This window comes from Amblyomma americanum, chromosome 3 (assembly GCF_052857255.1).
Source record: "Amblyomma americanum isolate KBUSLIRL-KWMA chromosome 3, ASM5285725v1, whole genome shotgun sequence".
NCBI lineage: Eukaryota > Metazoa > Arthropoda > Arachnida > Ixodida > Ixodidae > Amblyomma > Amblyomma americanum.
Genome location: NC_135499.1, coordinates 32,897,650 through 32,917,394, shown reverse-complemented (window position 1 = coordinate 32,917,394; position 19,745 = coordinate 32,897,650). Strand labels below are relative to the sequence as shown.

The following is a 19,745-nucleotide window of genomic DNA, read 5'->3' as shown; positions in this document are numbered from 1 at the left end:
ACTGCAGCAGCCTTGGCTGTACTAGAATTTAATGAGGGTGCACGTGGCATCAAGAGAGTATTTGACAAGCTGGAACTAGAACATGGAGTCCAGACGATGAAGCCCGTCCAACAAGCAACCCATCAAAGCATTGCCCGAGCGAAGGCAAGGGCGATGGACAGCTCTAAAGTTGAGAAAAAGAAAAGAAGGCTTGAAGCAATTGCCACAGAACAGCGTCGCGTTGAAGATGAGGGCCCGACCTATGGAGCAGGGCCCTTTGATTAATTTTTTTTTACCACAAAATAAAATAGCATGTTCTCAAATCTTTGAACTCATTTTTCTGAGTTTGCACTTTTTGGGGAAACAAAACCGTTAGGAAAACAATCATTTCTAAACTACATTGCCAAAAGATGCTTTCAAGGTGGTTTCTAGACTGAAATTTTCTCAGGAACAAGATAAGATACTTTTTAGGGTGCTAAATAGTTTCTAACAGAAAATATTTTGAGATGTCTGACATGTAATGACAACAAAAAAATTGAACTTTGTTTTTAGATTGATGACATTTTTACAGAAATTGCATAAAAAGCATGCGAGCGGTCTTATCTTGCACTATGAACCATCTAGAAGATATCTAATTACAAACAGTTGATATATCTCCATTATTTTTTAAATGATAGTTTTCCTAAGCTGAGACACATGATTGCTGAATATGAGAGCTATAACTTTTTGTCTGTTTGAGCTAGCGCATTGAAACTTTGAATATATTCTAATGAGCAGATTATAAACAGTCGCTGAAAATTTGATAAAAATTGATGCAGTAGTTCAAAAGTTGACACTTGAGCCTAGCATCCCCCCTTAATGAAAAAGCTCTAAAGGCTGTCTCAAAAAACTTTGTCCCAGTTAAAAAGAGCGAGGTCAGAGTAATAACCAAGTTTATAGAATTTCGCAAAAAAGTGGAACTGACATCGCTGGCAAAGCAGATAGACAACAGTAGAGGGAGATTTTTATCGGTATTTTTTAAAGCGAAAACGCATAAGCCAGACATTCCATTCAGAACCATTGTAAGCGAGTCTGCTTGTTGGCAGCACTGCGTAAGCCAATTCCTGCAGAAAAAGTTGAATTTGTTAGCAGTAAACGACCCGTTCAGAACCGAAAAATCCGATGATGCTGTGCAGGTTTTACAGGACAATAGAAATATTGGTTATGTTTTTTCAGTAGATGTGAAAGATTTCTTCTATTCAGTGCCACAGCGTGAATTTTTTGAGTTCAGTAAATTCATGCATTGAAGAAAACGATGCAATTGCGTTCCAGAATGCTGCTGGACTTTCCGTGGGGAATTTTTTAAATCTGTTGGAATACTACCTTAAGGTCACTTTTATTGTTTTTAATGACCAGCCATTTCTACAGCGGAATGGAATTTGTATTGGTTCGTGTGTTGCTCCTGTGCTCTGCGATATATTTTTAGCTTGTGTTGACCGTTCTTTAGACCATGTTTTCAAAGCAGGGAAGATTTTAAAGGTTTTTAGGTACGTTAACGACTTTTTAGCGGTTTTAAAGGCTGACTCTTCCTACCAGGATAAGAATAATCAAGTTTTACGTGATTTTAAGCAACACGGACAAGGTCTTGTTTTTACCCACGAGCTACCGCACAGGAATGTTTTGCAGTTTTTAGACATCCAGCTTGAGGTCTGTGAACACCATACTTGCTGGGAATACCTACCACGAGCAAAGAAGGATCTCTGGCCTTTTAAGTCTGCCCACTCAAAGATCGTGAAAAGGGGCATAGCAGCTTCATGTATGGAATCGACCCTCAGAAAATCGTGTGTGTATAAATTGCAAACAAGTTTTGATAATCAGGTGCGCCGGCTTTTGGCAGCAGGTTACCCTGTTTCGCTTTTGACAGCTGTGGCTGAGACCCTCATCAGGAAACATAAAACCAGAGCGCCAAAAAAGAGGGTGGCCGAATATGAAACTTACAGGCCTGTGGTGATGCCTTACATACATAAGGTCTCCCACCAACTCAAGAGAGTGGCTAGCAGGCATGGACTCCCTCTGGCATTTACTGCGCCAAACAAGCTTTCTAAGCTGTGCTGCCGCACGTGCGGTGATGGAAGGCATGGCTGCCAAATCAGGCATGGTACAATCTTTGTCCGTTGCTCCGCCAGAGTCGTGTATGCTTTCCCACTCTCGTGTGGAAAGATGTACATCGGGCAAACAGGGCGCTGCATAAATGAGCAACTCAGGGAGCATGTGCTAAATGTGAGGAACAAAAATGACAAAGGTGCACATCTTGTGTCACACATTATTAACTGCAGCAATTGTGCACCGCAATTGGAAGAGACGGCGATTCTGGGCAGGAGCAGAAACGAGCAGGCGCGGCTGGCTCTCGAAGCATTTCATATCAAGAAAAAGGCCGAAGGATGTGTTAGCGATACTTCCTTATCACTTTACTCCGCTGAATTGAAGCTTTTGTGCTCGCATCATTGCCAGTAATCTCACATGACTGGAATTTTTGTCAGCTTGCACAAGTGTGGAAAAAATGTATATCTATGCGTTGGTGTGAGAAGAATAAAATAGTTGTTAGTGTTGCGCCAGTCATTGTGTTTCTCCCGTGTATGTGGTTCGTCGAATGTTTTGCGCACATCGTTCTTCTGATTCACCATGCACCAACTAGGCCCAACAGAAATGTTATTGGATGTATGGGCAGAAATTAAAATTATTCACATTTTTTCACTCTGTACCTTATCTGCAACATCGTGCATTAATGGGTTAACCATGCATTATTATGAAAGTGAGCCAATCTAATTCCACCTTCTTCCAGAAATCTGTGTTATGAAAAAATAAAGTGGTACAGTCGACGACCGAAAATTTGGGCGCTTGATTTTTCGGACTTTTTCGTGGCACCGCGACATGGCCCATAGAGTCAATGTATAAGAACGTGTAACAAAAGTAAAAACAGCGTTAATTTTTACACAAACACACAGAAAGACCAGACAGGATGGGCGCTGTGCGTTTGTGTAAAAATTAGCGCTGTTCTTACTTTTGTTACACGATGTTACGCCAACTAGTCCAGCAAGAGGTACTGTTAATTAATGTATAAGAGCGACTGAAATTTCGGATGCACTGCTACTGACCGCTCGATTTTTTGGACCTCGTTCGCACTCACCGCCAATACCCAAGCTGCCATATAATATGTACAGTGGAACCTCATTCATTCAAACTGCAGGAGAGATCAATAACGTGATAAAACAAAACAAAATTCAAGCTTAAAGCGAGCCTCTTAACTTGTGATGCTGAAATTCTGCGTGAGTCGGCACGATGCGCCTGCGTGGTTTCAAATTCATACTGTTCTTAAATGTCCTCCGCCGCACGAACTTGAACCGTAGTCAGAGTTCGCGGAACTCATCTGCGCCGAGTTTTTCATCCCGAATACGGAAAAAGGTAGCAGCGAAGTGCTACCTTTCACACGAAGCGCGTGAGAGGCGTACAGCCTGACGAAGACGGCGAGCGCGGGAGGAAATAGTGGTGCATTTCAAAGCAATATCAGTGCACCCACGGCAAAATGCACCGCAACCCTGACTCTTCTATTGTAAAACCGTAAACAACTGCTGTTTCAATGACAGGCAAGACGCCTCATTATACGCAAGCCATCGCAGATTGCATATCGGTGGATATGATGCCAATTTTGGCTCTAGTTGCTAGGCCTAATGAAGAAGGCCAATACCAGCGGGACGCTTGCTACGGCCGTTTCTCGGTTCTTATTGTTTCGCCATCTTCGCGTTCTCGTTCCAGGCCCATCGTACTGCGGACGCAGTGAAGTTCCCACAACGGCGTGCTCACTTTCTCGTTTAGACTTTGTCCCAACCTGTGTGTTCATCGGCGACATGCCGAGGGCAGTACAGCCAGGCTGAGATCGTGAAAGCGATCGCCGCCCGTCGTCCCTGCATATATCACATGGCGAAATGTAGTCATGAGGAGCTTTAGAATGTGTGCAATACAACTGACTGCTTCATCTGGCATATTGGTAATAAGTTCATGACTTTTCCAGTGCAATTTGATTTTCCAGACTGCCTGATTTTTCGATCGTTTTCGTGGTCCTTAGAGAGTCCAAAAAATCGGTCGTCGAATGTACCAACAATGCTCCTGCTAACCACAAAAAAAAAAATTCAATGCGAGCTGTGCACACACAGTAATGCCCACAGCAAATTGAGACTAAACTGCTGTTAATTACAGCTCAAGTGCTTTGTTCACAAGGCAGGCCACTCATAATAATATCATGAGAGAATATGACTATATCAATAAGTAGCACAAAATAACCACATAAGGAGCACTTGTCTCTTCCCCAGAAATAAATGGGCAAAGACTGAATGAGATGAGTGCTGCTGCAACCAATGTTAACGTGGAGCAGGGAAGCATGCATAATTCCATTTATGTCGTGTATACAAAATATTTTGAGGTTTCACTGAGTAATGTGCTGAGAACACAAAAACACCACCCAGCACTGATGTGTCTCTGACAATGATGCAGGAAGCGGCACTTGCAAGCAGCAGAGTACCAAGTGGAGAGAAGGCCTTCACCTGGGGTGGCCGCATGCTTGGCGAAGAAGGCGAGTGGTAGTGCAACCGCCGCATGAGCTCGCAGCCGGTCGGGAGCATGCTGTGCCACAGCCTGCATCGTGTGCGCACACGCCCACTGCACCACTTCATCTGCACGACAGTGAAGCATACCCGGTTAAGACACCCTCCAATCAGGACTGCACGACAGGACTTTCTTTGTTCTTTAAGACAAGAAACCAGCTGGAAGATCCGACAAAATCTTTATTGGCACAATACACTGCTGTACTGGTTGTACGTGTTTTGTGTTAGTTTAATGGGAATGCGTAAAGGTTCCACTGGCCTTTTTTCCAACCAATAAAACATCTGCATTGAAATGATCACAATTACACAGAAAGAAATGCAGTCGAACCTGCATATATCGAAATTGCAAAAAGATACCTACGAGTTTGATATAATGTGTAATTCTATAAAAAAGTGGCAAAAAATTTAACACCTAATTCATTGAGATCGGAAAAAATGCATTCCCAAGATAGCGACTTACTGCTCGCAGATTACTGAGCGAAATAGTCGTGAACTTCTTTATTTCTTCACCTTCTTTGCGTCAGAGAGAACACATTTCCAAAAATTATTGAAGGACTCCAAACAGCCGAGATCACACCTTCTATCACCATGCAAAAGCGACGAACCATGCTAATCGCATGAGGCACTTTGAAGCACATGGGCAAAGGTTCTCTCAAGTCCTTGTCACAGTTCGCATCAGTGGTTTCCTGGTTACATGAAACATCGGCATTGATGTCTTCGTCCACAAGCTCTCCCGCAGTCTCAACGTCGTCACCATGAAGACGAAGTTGCTTATGGCTGCCCCATTACAACAGATAGCACTAGGAAATTCAGACAACTGGTTCCGCACATCACCAAGACCCCCGACATACTTTCCCTGCAGTGTCTCTCCTTTGCTTTAGACAAATGTTAGCCTTGTTCTTCAAAATGGTAACTTACACCTTTGCACGCCGCGACAGTGCAAAAGTGCAAGTTAGTGAAGCGTCCAAAAATGAGGAAGAAATATCAGCTATTTTTGCAATTGCTGTCAACAAACCATAAGTGTTGCAAAGTTCCTTCCATCCTTAGCACTATGCAAATGTGGATTGAATTCTGCCTGCACTCGAAAAGGAGGTGTTCTGAACTTGTTGCAAGAAATGCTAATTGGCATTCTTAATTTATGAAGAGAGTATTGCAATGAATGCCTTCATACCTCATTCTATATTTTCCAAAATTAGGCGGTCTGGACCATACGTTTTCTTGGATAATATGGTTTTTCTCGGTATTTCTTTCTTTTTTAATTTTTTAATGTACCAATGAGGTTTTACTGTATCTGGCATATCTGGGCAGTAAACTCCATTCCCTCCCCATCCTTCTATGAACTGAGCCGGTGAATCCATGACACCTGACACAAGTTTGGGCACTGTGCAACTTTGAGACCTCAAGCAAGCTGGGTGCAGCCATTTATTACATGGCTCAATTCCCAACAGTGTTTAGCAAGCATATCTACGTGCATGCTGGAGCCCCTGGAAGTAACCTGTGCATGCATCTTCGTGGCCACCATTACAGTTACTTAGCCAGTGCTGTTTGGCCACCTGTTCAAACTTGCCCTAACTGGTAGGTGTGGGTGCTCCAACTGTGGTGCTTTTGACTGTCCACTGCCTGCTCCAGTGACGGTCTAATAGCCATGCACTCGTGGCACTCACCGCTCGCCTGTTCCATGTACCACATCTGCAGCTTGGCCAGGAGCCGGTCCACATCGCTGTCTTTGGCCACCTGCACAACCACGGATAGGCCCCGACCAGAGGAAAAAGCTTTCTCCAGCCCGCTAGGGGTGCCACAGCGGCCGACACAAATTCAACTTCGGGCAGCAATACATATAGCTGGTCATAAGAAGAATGCAGTGCAAGACATGCATGAAAGGGGACAGGCACTCATTCTAAACTGGCTCCAAGAACAGCTCTGCAACAGACACCACACAGCAGGTGTCGCAAACTATGCTACACATTCTGCATCTGCATTTGTATCTTTTTTCTCTGTCATTTTCTTTTCCATTCTCTTTCTTTTTTTTGCTACATGTACAAAGGCAAGAATCCACACAGGAAATGTCAACTTGCAAGATGCACTTCACTTGTGTGCTCATGTCATCTTTAGCGGGACTCTGAAATCACTTTTCAGGTCATATCCGAACGGAATAGATCTGTAGAGGTGGTCTTAGTGAATATTCGAGTTAAGTTTAAAAAAAAATAATTTTTAAAAATTGGTGCTCAAAGTAGCTCTCAACCGATTAGGGTGACACCTCATCAGGCCGCCCCTACCCATTAGATGTCAGTGGGTAATCTGAGCGAGCTTCCTCATTGTGGTGCAGTGCTGAGCTGTTTTCTTTATTTTTTCTTCTGCTAATTTGGCGTGTATGAGTTGAGAAGGTAAAGAGGAGCATCAGTTTTAATCACCGATATCTTTCGAGTTAATAAAGCTAGCTTAAAAATATTTGTGGTAGGCCATGAATGATGGAATACCGTTTCCTTGTGTGCTTTTTCTCACCTCAGTAAATATCATTTCATGGTCCTTTTAACTCCTTTCCACCCATAGCCACAGAGCACCAATCACTCCTGATCACTGGATGTGAGCGCCTACATCAAAGCTCTTGTGGTGGTGCTGGGCGCAGTGCCCTTGTGTTTGTCTAACCTTCACTTTCCTTTCTGTGCATAACGCTCTTCCCACTCACCAAAACATTGAACCAACTAGCCCAGTTGTCTATGTTAAACCCTCAGTTTCTATGCAGTTTGGTCTCTGGTCACCAAGGTGCAATTTTTAAACCTGCCGTGAAACTGACGTCGCGTCATGTTTATGTGTTCGACACCCCTGACTAATGTTCTAGACACCAGAGAGCGTGCAGCGACCGTGCGGTGACAGCGGCTATCAATGGCCGTCAGCGCACTGAGCGTGGGCATTTGCTGTGTGCTGGCAGTCGATACTATGAGGAAAGAGCAAGTTAACTCGTGTGACAAGTGCAAGATACTGCCGTTCAGGAAAGTCGCCATGTTTCACCGCCAATTTAGATGAGCTAGAAATTCATAATTTCTGAAAATTTAGGAGGTTCGAATAGTGAAAGTGGGTTGCAAATCGAATTGAATAGCAAATGCTATTTGCAAACTATACCAAGTTTCAAGGGTTACCTAGTTGCCCAAAGTATGAGAATAGTCGGACAGCTGCACCACACTCCCAAACACCTGAGGACCCATTTATGAGAGCATTTTATTCCTAATCACTTCATGACGGGGGACAGTCGAATGGCACAGACTGCTCAAAAAATGACGCCTCAAAAATGTGATGCCACAGCATTATGGTTAAGGTTTTTGTGCCAGTGAGATGTTGCAACTGGTCCAAGTTAGCTGTCAGAGATACAAAAAAAAAACCAATGTACCCTGCCTTTTTACTTGCCATGTCCCCTCTTAACACATGCTACAAGCGGCTGCTCCACTGAATTAGCAGCACGCTTCTTCAAATAGTGGTTGTGACTCATGACAGCAATTACCTTGGCCAAGTGGCCGACGGTGCTGGCACAGCAGCGCCGGACGGTGGCATTACGGTCACTCAGCCCGTTGACAAAGGCCCTCAGCAGCTTTCCTGCACACAGGTGGCAAGGCACAAAGGCGGTGGTGGTTTGTTCTAGCAAAGAGGCACCCATAGCTGTGCACAGAGTCCTGCCTAAAAGCCGGCACAAACAAAACCACTGAGCAGTACACCCTTCCAAATGAACCTGCAATGAGTTCCGCTGGCTACACACGAGGGCAAGTTCAGGACACCAGATGCCCCAAATTCTGCTGGCCACAACAAAACAGGGCAACAAAAGAGGGGTGGCGATCCACACATGTAAAGAGACAAGGGCCTCTTGACAAAGCACTACATATGCAGGGCGCCAACACGCACTGCAAGCATTTTTAGGTGTGTTGTTGAATATGCACCTGTGGTCCCTATTTACCCCTATCCCAAAAATACACTGCACTCCACCAGTCCTCAGCCATCATCTGGAATGCACAGCTGCAAAAAGTTTTTGAAAAGACACATAAACAGTGAACTTAAAGCCGCCATAGTTAGTCACTTTCTCCACACTTGTCTCTCTCAGCCAGTTTCTTTCACCTGCCTCGGTGAAAAGCCTCTACAAGAAATGAAATTTCCCTTTCTATTCCGCATTTAATGGGAGGCATGCAGCATGACACATCGCAATGCCATTGTCCTCTCTTGCCAGGCGTTTTTTCATGCTTGTTACTACCGTGCGCTTTCATGGCAGCATGTAATGAAATTCTCTGTTACGTTAAGTAAAATTACCAAAATTGGACGAGACGGGCACACAGACGTGCAAGCAGCTTTCTGCATGTTGTGTTTCGATTAAACCACTCAGTAACAAAAGCAAAACGATTGCGTTTTATTTCACGACTGTCGTTTACATATGCTCTCATGGTGACGCCGCGGGCGGTAGGCAGCACACTATCGCTTGAGATGACGTTGCCTGCGGGCGGTTGACGACATGCTTGCATGACACAGCACAACTCCACCTTTTACAAATTGAGTCTTTCAGGTGGACGTCGTTGCCTGGTAGACTGGCGAAGTGGCAGGGGCTCATTGCGAGACGACTCCACCGGAGTGGGGTTAGCAATGTTGTCTGGCTTGGGCGAGGTTTGGTTAGGGGTGTCGGCTGCTGTGACGCAAGCTAGCAGCTTCGTGTCGGAGCCCTTGGGTTTGCGCAGTCGCAGTTGATTTGCACGACGACGTTGCTCCCCGTTCGACAAAGACACAGTCAGCATCCAAGTCCCTTGTGTGCTCACGGCCACTCCAGGCAACCACCTGGGCCAGCGGTGAAAACTTCTGAGCCAAACTGACTGTCCTGCAAAAAACGGCATGGTAGACGTATGTGTTTCAAATTGCGGTTCCTCGGCCGCAGTCGGAAGGCAACAGCCCAGTCTGGTGCGGAGCCGGTACCACAAGAGCAGCACGGATGGAGGCTTTCTACCCTTAGTAGGCGTCCGTCGGTAGTGGAATAAAAAGCGACTCGGGCGGCTGATGAGGCTGAGCTTTTTCAAGGCCTACCTTGATTGTGCACACCGCGCGTTCTGCCAGGCAATTCGACTGCAGGTGGTAATGTGCAGTCGTCACATGGTTGATCACGTTCCTTTTGTAGCGATAGCTACATTACGGTAGCATTCCGAGCCTTCAGCGTGGCGGCACTGCCACACTGTGGCTGCGCCGCAATGCTGTCACGTGGTTGGTCACGTGGTGCGGAGCAGTAGCCGGCGGCACGGCACCGTGGCTGATCACGTCGTTCATCACTTGGTTGGTCACGCGACCAAGTTCCACTCGGCCAGTTGTAGCTATTGCGTCACTCCAGGTTTAACCAAAGCTATACCACCGCCAATTCTTACGGAGTTCTTGAACACTGCAAAGACAAATTGTGGCCCATTATCTGAAACCAGTGTATGGGGCAGTCTGAACCTGATAAATATGGCTCTCAACGCTTCCGCGGGGGACTCGGACGTCGTGCTTCTCATCGGTATGGCCTCTAGCCACTTGGTCTCTGCATTCACCACCACTAGCAATATGTGTCCCTCGATGGGGCCTGCGAAGTCAATGTGCACTCGAGACCACTTCTGGCCATGGTGCCGGTACCTGTGCTGGAGGCATCGCACTAGCTTGTGCACGTGAATCACATTAGAGTACTACCCTCTCGATATCAGCATCCAGGCCTGGGTAACAGAAAACAGTTCCCACCAGGTTTTTCATCGCAGCCATTCCTGGGTGCGTTTCATGGAGGAGCCTCAGAAGACCTGCAGTGAACGCTGACAGCACGACTGTTCTATGCCCCTAGTAAATGAGGTCATGACTAACAGTCAACTCGGTTTTTTTTTTTTAAAGAATGGCCGGAACCGCCCCTTTGTCTCTGCCAGATACATCGGCCAGCCATGCAGGATCAATTTCCGCACTTGCTGTAACAGAGGGTCACGTATGGTCAGGGCCGCCAACTCTTGGGCACTGATGGGTGCCTCATTGACAGCCTTAGTATATAATACATACCCGGGCGCATCTTCCTGTTCGTTAGGCTGCTCCCACAGAATAGGGAGAGGGATATGGCTGAAGGCATCGACGTTCACATTTTCGGACCCCTTATGGTATGACAGGCAGTACCAATATCCTCCCAAGAGCAGGGCCCAACGCTGAATACGTGCAGTGGCTATCGGCGGAATCATCTTGTCTGGGCTGAACAATCCCGTCAATGGTTTGTGGTCTGTTACCAGCTCGAAGTGGTTTCCATAAAGGTAGTCTCTAAACCAGGTTACGCCGAACACGAGAGCCAGCGCCTCCTTTTCTAGCTGGAATAGTTCTCGGCTTTCATTAGCCTTCATGATCTGAATCGTATAAGGTAATCCACGCTGCCAACTGGATGCGACAATATGGCTCCCAGACACACTGCTGATGCACCACACTCTAAACGAAGGGGCTTGTTTGGGTCGAAATGCACCAGAAGTTTTGCATTCTTTACTGTCTTCTTAGCTGCTTCGAAAGCCATCTGCTGCTGTTTGCCCCAGAACCACTTCACACCTTTCGCCAACAACGCATATAAGGGTGCCAGTAGAGTTGACACATGTGGCAAGAACTTGCCTTAGTAATTTAAGAGGCCCAAAAAAGCTTTCAGCTCACGCACTGAGGTGGGCCGTGGGACATCGAGCAATGCTGTTATGTTATCGCTTTTAGGCCGTAAGCCGTTGCTACCAATGCAGTGCCCAAGAAACATAACTTGCTGTTGTCTGAACTTGCATTTCTCACGCTTTAGATGCAGGCCGTGTTCCCTTAGACATCGCAGCGCTTGCTCCAGGACAGCGTAGTCATTCGCCTTTTCAACCACAATAATGTCGTACAGATACACCTGTATCCCGGGAATCCCGCTAAGCCCGGCTTCCATGCGTCGCTGAAAGATTGCCGGTGCTGAAGACACCCTGAAGGCTAGTCTGTTGAAGCAGTATACGCCCTTGTGTGTGTTCAGAACAGCTAGCTTCTTCGAGGCTTCGTCCAGGGGCAGTTGACTGTAAGCGTTATGCAAGTCCAAGGTGCTGAAAACCTCTCCGCCGTTGAGATTCGCGAAAATATCATCAACCCGAGGCAATGGATATTGCTCCATTAGGGTCGCGGAATTCACCGTGAGACGGAAGTCGCCGCACTGCCGTAGCCGGCCATCCTTCTTGAGTATGGGCACGATGGGTGTGGCCCATTCCGATGACGTCACTGGAGATAACACCCCTTCATAGACTAGTCTGTCTAGCTCCTCTGACACCATTTGCTTGAGCACGGCACCGTCTGAGCTTTACAAAACCGAGGCCTGGCATCACCTCTGATGGACAGGTGGACCGGTGGCCCTTTGAGCAATCCAAGTCTCGGAGCGAAAATGTCATTGTACCTTGAAAGCAGGGTTTCCAACCTTCTGTCCTTGATGCCCGCTTGTACGCATGCCACAGCGTTGGCAGTGATTATTGGCACGCCAGCTGTATTGAAGCTTCGGATGGTGTTGCGGTCGTAAAGCAGCGGTCGCGGTCAATCAACAACAACCAGCTCGGACTGTACAGTTGTGCCACCCAGGCTCGTAGTGAGTTGCAACTTCCCAGCCATAGGAAGTCGGCTTTTGAAACATGATAGCTGCATTGTTGTTGTCTGCAGTAGTGGCCACTTATCTCGGGGGTTCTTCAAACACTGCCCGCGGAATCACTCTCACTGCTGACCCCGTGTCTACCAACATAGTGAGCGGAACTCCGTTCCAACTTATTCGGTGAAGAATAGGCGTGATGTGAAAACTGTTCATTGCTTGATGCGCAATCAGTGAGTGCAAAAATTCGCAGTCCTCAGAACTATCTTGCTGACTTTTAGAAAGTAGGCATGCTGCCCGCCTACCCTCAGTGGCTTCGTCCGACGCTCTACACACTCGTGCTAAGTGGCCGCGTCTCCGTCACCGATGACACACTGCTCTGAGATGGCAGCAATGATCTGCCTAGTGCGAGGAAGCACCACATTGGGTGCACGGCCCGAGCTCATTGTGCAACAGTCCGCTTGGTTTACTAGACTTCGGACGTGAGCGAGCCGATTGGACGAAATCGGTTGTGTCTGACTCGAGGGAGGGTAGTCTCCACATGTGCTGTGCGTTTTCAGTGGTGGTCTCACCAGAAATGACGAAGTCTTCTGCTTTCTTTAACGACAGCGGGCTGCGGGTCAACAGGCAACGTCTGATGTCTTCGTGCTGAACAGCGCATATGCTGTGGCGCAGCATGCGGCCCAGCATTGCTCCAAAATTGCAGTCTTCAGCCAAGCAGTGAAAAGCGGCTATGAAATCCCAAACACTGTCAACTTATGCTTGTGTGCACATGAAAAACCGATAACTTGCTGCTGTTTCACTGACTTGTAGCTCATAGTAGCTCTGTAGATGCCCGACGCTATCGCTGTATTGGAGGTCGTTGACGCTTTTGGAGTGGCACCATCCTTGAACCTTGACAGCGCTGTTGGATAGAGGGGCAACCAGCAGAGCTCGTTGCTTTGCCGTATCCATGATTTCTTGCTCTTCAAAATGCGCTTCCAAGCGTACCCTGTAGGCGGACCAGTCCCCTTCACCCTCGGTGAAGGCAGGCGCTTGCCCCAGCGCCATAGGATTGCCTTTGCTGTCAGGTCTGAGTAGCCGCTCTTCAAGGGCATCTTGGTTGCCCATCCCAACCTCTTCGCCACTGTTGTGTTTTGATTGAAGCGCTCGGTAACAAAAGCAAAATGATCGCGTTTTATTTCACGAGCGTTGTTTATATATGCTCTCGTGGTGACGCCGCGGGCAGCACGGTATCGCTTGAGATGATGTCACGGACTTGCTGCCTGCGGGCAGTTCGACACGCTTGCATGACACAGCACTTGATAAAATATAAAAATAACGATAAAATAAAAATATAAAATATAAAGAATATAAAAATAAAAATAAAATAAAATATAAAAACGATAAAATATAAAAAAAATGAACAACTGGCACACTATGCATAAACGGGAATAGTCCAAAGCAAGGAAAAGAAATGAATGGCACAATGGCAAAGAGTGGTAGCAAGATATAATTTGCACAAAAGCGCACTGGTGCGAAAAGACAGAGACAAACACATACAAGACAGGATTGGCAGATGACTAGATGCCCGTGAATAAGAATAAAAGACCCATGAAATGTGCTGGGCACCAGCAGAGTAGATGAGGAGAGACTAGCCTTGTCGAAAGATAGTGCAAATATAGTCTCTGATTTGAATCTTCACTTCTTTTTGGGGCAAACATGGCTCTAATATATTTCCCAGAGACAACCATAATGGCCAGGCCTACTCACTGGGCTCGTTTACTGTAAACAACTTATTTTCCACGAGCTCAACATTTCGTGAATTCAGCTAATGCTGCACTTGAAGAATATTTTGCAAAGAAGATATGGCAGCACTCAAAAGACTGGTTCACATGCAAGCAACTGAGCGGCACATCGCAGTGAAAATTTCCAACTTGTTGGAAGCTTGCCACTCATCACCGCAATGTCTCAAAACAGGTTTTTCTGCCGCGGCAGCAGGATTCGCTAGCATTTTCACTTTCCTGAACTCTGTGATGTTGCAAAAGCTAAGTGGCTGACTCCCCCTGTTGCGGAATGGACCTTAACACCAAAATGGCTGTAGATAAAGAGGGAACATACTTATGGTAGTTATTCCTTAAGTAGGTCATCTTTGGAAATAATTTGAACGCCACCCGAATTCTGCAGCCCACAGTCAGGACCTAAGGATTCATTTTGTTTATAAACTCGCCTTGTCCCCATGGTGAAGAAAAAATCTTATTTGCGGGACCTATGACGGCTTTTGTGCACATCACTGGGTTCCAGATAATTCCTCGAGAGGAGGGGGGCTCAACATATAGAAGCAAAGAAACAGAAAATGAAAGATGGGGGGACTGAAAGATTACCCTTTAAACAATTTCCTTTCAGCATGCAGGTTGAGTTGCCACCATACGTAAGTCAACACTTTGCTGAAATTAATCGCATGGCCTGTGCTCTGTGCAATCGCAAAAACTGTGCAAATGAGCTCCTCGCGAAAATTAAGCAGTTTACAGTGCTTGAAACAGACAAACTAGAGGTGTGCGAATATTTGAAACTTTAAATAGTTCTGGAGCAGCATTTACTACTTGATTCGATCTGCGCTGCACTTTCACTATCCGAACCTCCTAAATTTTAAAGGGACACTCAGGACAATGCTATCAAATTTTTTTGTTAGTAAAATCCGATAGTTAGCAATTTCGTGGCTTTGTTGCCGCTTGTCCAGCAGTGAAAGGTGCTTTTATTGCAAAGGGATTTGAATTCGAAGTTGAAAAACTCTTTCCCACCACTCCGATTCAAACTCGGGACCGTCTGATGATGAAATAGGAGAAAAGTGGCGTAAAGTGGCGGAAAGGAAACAAGGACTCCATGATTGTTGGCGGCGAGTGCTGTGCTCCTGCCTAGAAGCAGCTGCAATGAAAACTACTGCTGGCCGGACATTGAAGGCCTTATCACCCGTCGTCGCTTTGTTTACGTTTGCACCAATGCTACAATGAACCCCGTTCCTGATTCCGACAATGAAATTCTCGCAAAGAACTTCGGCCTGCATTCAGTGACCTCAACCCCACACAGCGTGCGATGCTGCTCTGCCCTTGAAAATCGAGGTACGTAACGAAACCATGCGGACACGCAAAGCGCATAGTCGCAAGGCACCCGAAAAACGCACTGAAACTCAACTAGCCACCTGCTGCGCTGCCAACAGGTTTTCTTTGACTTCCAAAATCCAGGTTGTCTTTTTTCTGTCTTCCTCGTGTGATAAAAGTGCACCAGCGGCTTCAGACCAAAGCTTATTTACTTAGATATAGATCAAATGCGTAACCTTCATGTATACTTGTCAGCCTCAGAGATCTGTAGGTTATGAAATCATTCAGTAAACTCCATTGTTATGTCATCATTAAGTCTACCTATGATATTACAACTTCTTTCACTGACATCAATCGTTAATCACAAAATTATAAGCATGGTATAAGTATACAAATTTAAAGTTTATTACTAACATGATTATCACCTCCTTATTTATTTAATGCATGGCAAGCCTTACAGGAATAACAAATTATGCTGATGACGGGTGAAAACAAAGTTTCTTTGCAATATCTCTGTTACTTTTTATAGCTGTTTTGTGGAAAAAGTTTCTCTCTTTTTTTTAAACTACCTGTACTGACAATTGAAATTATTCCATTTTACTTGTGACCAATTTTTATTATTCACATTAGCTTTGCATCCAAAGATTTGATAATCGCTTACCTTCAATAAATTCACTTATTTCTGGCCATGTTTCACAGAATACTTCATCTGCAATTAACTTGGCAGTATTCATCAAAAAATGTTCAAAATTCACTCCACATCCAAAATTTTTCTACAACCTTTGTCCATAAAGTTTCGAGACTGATTTATTTTCTTCTCTAGAAATGATTCCCCAGAACAAATGCTGGTGCATATGCGTAGCACCATCTTTTCGGGCTAACCTGAGCTATTTATGCTAATTGCTATGGCAGCGGCTAGATGGCACTACATGCAGAAAAATACATTGTCACTAGTCGTCTGCGTTTTCTACTATGAGTGAATGTGGAGAGGTGGACGTAAACCTCGAACAGCGTGTAAACATAAAATTCTGTGTGAAGCTTGGCAAGACAGCCACACAGACGTATAAGCTCCTTCGTGACGCTTACGGCAACGAGACATTATCCTGGGCCCGAATTTTCGAGTGGCACAAGAGGTTCGTTTCGGGGAGAACGTCGGTGGAAGACACAAGGCAGGGGTGCCCTTCAACCTCACGGAATGAAAATAATGTGGCTAGGATCAGGAAAATCGTACAGCAAGACTGTGCAATTACAGTCCGCATGGTATTAGATGCTCTCAACATTAGTAAGACAACATGCCACCAAATTTTGCGTAAGAACTTGGGGAAACGAAAGCTGAATGCCAGACTTGTGCTGCACTCCCTCACACAGGACCAGAAGGACACGCGGGCATCAGTGAGCGCTGATTTGCTCTCCGAGGATGAGAAGAATGCTGCATTCGTTGGCAGCATCATTGCTGAACACAAAATATGGTGTTTTCAATACGATCCTCAAACAAAGAGGCAGAGCGCCGAATGGCGGTCCACAAGCTTCCCGGAGTCAACAAAGGTGTGGCGACAGAAGACCAAAACAGAGACGATGCCGATAATTTTTTTTGCGATGCCAGAGGTGTCATACGCCATGAGTTCATCCCACAAGGGCAGACGGTGAATCACGAGTTTTATATCCGCGTGCTCCAACACATGCGTGATCAATGTGACGCCGTCAGCCTGACCTATGGGCATCTGGATAATGGAGCCTTCTTCCCGATAATGCAAGGCCGCACACTGCTCTCAGCGTGACAAAATTTCTCGCCAAGCACAGCAGTACTGTACTTCCCCATCCGCCATATTCGCCTGACCTCTCCCCATGAGATTTTTTCCTGTTTCCTCGTGTGAAGAGAGCATTAAAAGGTCGCTGGATGGGGAGCGTGGAGGGCATTCAAGACGCCACGACAAAGGAGCTGACAGAGCTGCCAAAAGAAGCGTTTTTCCAAATGTTTCCAAGACCTCGAGAAGTGTTGGAAGTTGTGTATAGACTGCAATGGAGACTATTTCAAAGGGGTGCTGCACAAATGATTTCAATGTTAAACGCATTTTCTTAACGGAGTCAGTCTCGGAACTTTACAAAGAAAGGTTGTATTCACACAGCTCTAATCCAAACCGTGACTACAGAAAAAGTAAAAGAAACAACAGAAAAAAGAAACTCTCAGGACGGTTAACACTGTACAAGGCGAGATTTAGCGACATCAGTTTAGGCATTTTCATTTCATTATACGTTGAGGTAAGGAATTTTCATCGCGACATGAAGAATTGTAGACCACTCTTTTAAAGCGAAAGCTTTACTACGCCCCTCCATAGCTCCTTCGCCGTGTGCACGAGTTTGACCTTGAACAGAGGAGAAACCATGTGACAGCTATGACGTCACTCAGCCACCACCGCCCCCACCGCCACTGCTGGACCCGAGCGCTCGCCTCTGTTATTCTATAGGCCGTCGTCGTTCATTGTGTTCATTGGCATTGACGTTGACAGCGTTCTATAGACTGCGATGACTTTGAGGAAAGGAAGACCGCATAACTGACTCCATGGGTCAGCGGACGCCTCAATCGCACTTTGACGTGGTGGTGGTGAGAGGGAGATTTGGGCTGCATGCCTTAGCGCCGACAACGTTGTGGCAGACATGTCGTACTGCAGCAATGGGCCGCAGCATCAACTATTAATTTAACTGCCACCTGCCAGGGTGGCAGGGTGGGCGCACTGTCTATCCAGTGTCTGGAAGGCACTCAATGTTACAGATGCCAAGCCACGTATAGTTGCCCGATACACCACAGCTTAGCAAGACCAAGCCTGGTAACGTATATCTACGCATAACCTTCTGTTTTTGCTTTGTCTACTTAGGTTCAGCCGTGTTAATCCTTAGCTTATTTATTTTTCCACTCATACTCTTTTTTTTCGACAAGCGCTCCTCTCCAGTCCACTCCTAAATGCATGCGATTGCCACAGCAACCACAGATATGAAGTGTACCAGGCTCCTCCACTCTTACCTTACTCTCCGTAATTATTCCAAGGGAACCATCAGGAGGGTGGTTACCGTGGTAACCTGTTATGCACTCCTCTGCGCTCGTCATCCTCTCCTCTTCCTCTTTCCATGGTAACTACCCTGTGGTTCCTCTGCTTTCCCCATACCCTTTTCGTTCAATGTGGTAACCATCTTCTGGTTACACATTTGTCCGCCCTAGCTCCATCTGCAATGACCCTCTTCCTCCTTGTGACCACCCTCCAGCCAGTTGCGCATCCCCCACAGGGTTTCTTACTGAGGGAAAGCTGGCGGCACTGCACTTTGTTGCATGGCTAATTGCCTCGGAAGGCGTGCTTTTTGCAGCTTGTGTTCCTCAACCATCGTCGGATGCACTTCTCAGCCACGTTGTATTTCTTGCCTATCGCACACTTGCCGTGTTCGACAGCAAACTCCTAGCCGTGTAGATATTAACTGCTTGCCCACTGTGCTAAAACTACTACGCTCAGCAGCAGCATGCGAAAGCCACAACTACGATGAACTAACACGCTACCACGACAACTCCCGTGCCTTTGACAGCCACAAAAGGCTGGAGCTGGAAATGCTGATATGAATAGCGGGAGCTCACGGCGGAAGAAAAAGCTGACGATGATGATGAGTCGTGGCCTCGGGCACCATCCGTAGCTGGCACCTGGAAGCTCCTGTGCGCATGCGTCGCCTCCGCGATCAAGTGCACTGTTGCTCGCTGGAGCAGATTGCAGAGGCCATGGCACGTGCATTTGAAAGGCTATTCCAACATGGGTCATGGAAAGTTTGAGTGCGGCCCATTTCCTTCGGGAAAACAGGGTGTGGCCCATACACGGATGAGGCCCTTACAAGCGTTTATGTGGTAGTATGTCGCAAAAGCCCGGGATTGTACCTTTAACAGCTGTTTCTGTAAGAAAACTGGACTCCCCTATGCTTTCCTTGGCTTCACTAATGGTTTGCTTTTCTTGGAGGACAGTTAAGACTGACGACAGACCTCATTGATCTCAACGCCCGAATGGAACAAAACACACAAAACATTACTACACAGCTGCAACTCGAGTGTCTTGACCCACAGCCACTGCCCCTCTGAAACACACAATATGTTGCCTACCGGTGTGTGGCTGCAGCTCCTCACGGGGGCACTGGTGGGACAGGCTAGTGGCCAGGTGGCAGCAGCCAGCCTTGGTGCCCAGCCCCACAGCACCTTTGCTCTTCTCCACCAGGCGTGGCACCAGCTCCACCAGCACTGAGGCATCCACATACTGCACACACTGCATGCGCGCCCCTCCACCGGGGGAGGATCAAGTCAGCCAGTGGTCGAGCTGCTCTGTCCAGCCAAACCACCGCTCGGCTAGGCTTGGTAGCCACTTTTTCAACTTGGATGCGAAGGAGGCTGAGCACCCTCAACAGGACAATGCGTACGCGAAAAAAGGCATCAAAAGG

The 19,745-nt window shown here is 46.6% G+C and overlaps 1 protein-coding gene across 1 annotated transcript in view; it reads right to left on the bottom strand.

The window, feature by feature from the left end:
• LOC144124506 (proteasome adapter and scaffold protein ECM29) overlaps window positions 1-19,745 on the bottom strand; it is a 409,805-nt gene that overhangs the window by 130,387 nt on the left and 259,673 nt on the right. The window contains 4 exon segments of the mRNA XM_077657223.1: window positions 4,557-4,685; window positions 6,281-6,350; window positions 8,113-8,204; window positions 19,414-19,573. Of these exon segments, the coding sequence (XP_077513349.1) occupies window positions 4,557-4,685; window positions 6,281-6,350; window positions 8,113-8,204; window positions 19,414-19,573 (451 nt within the window).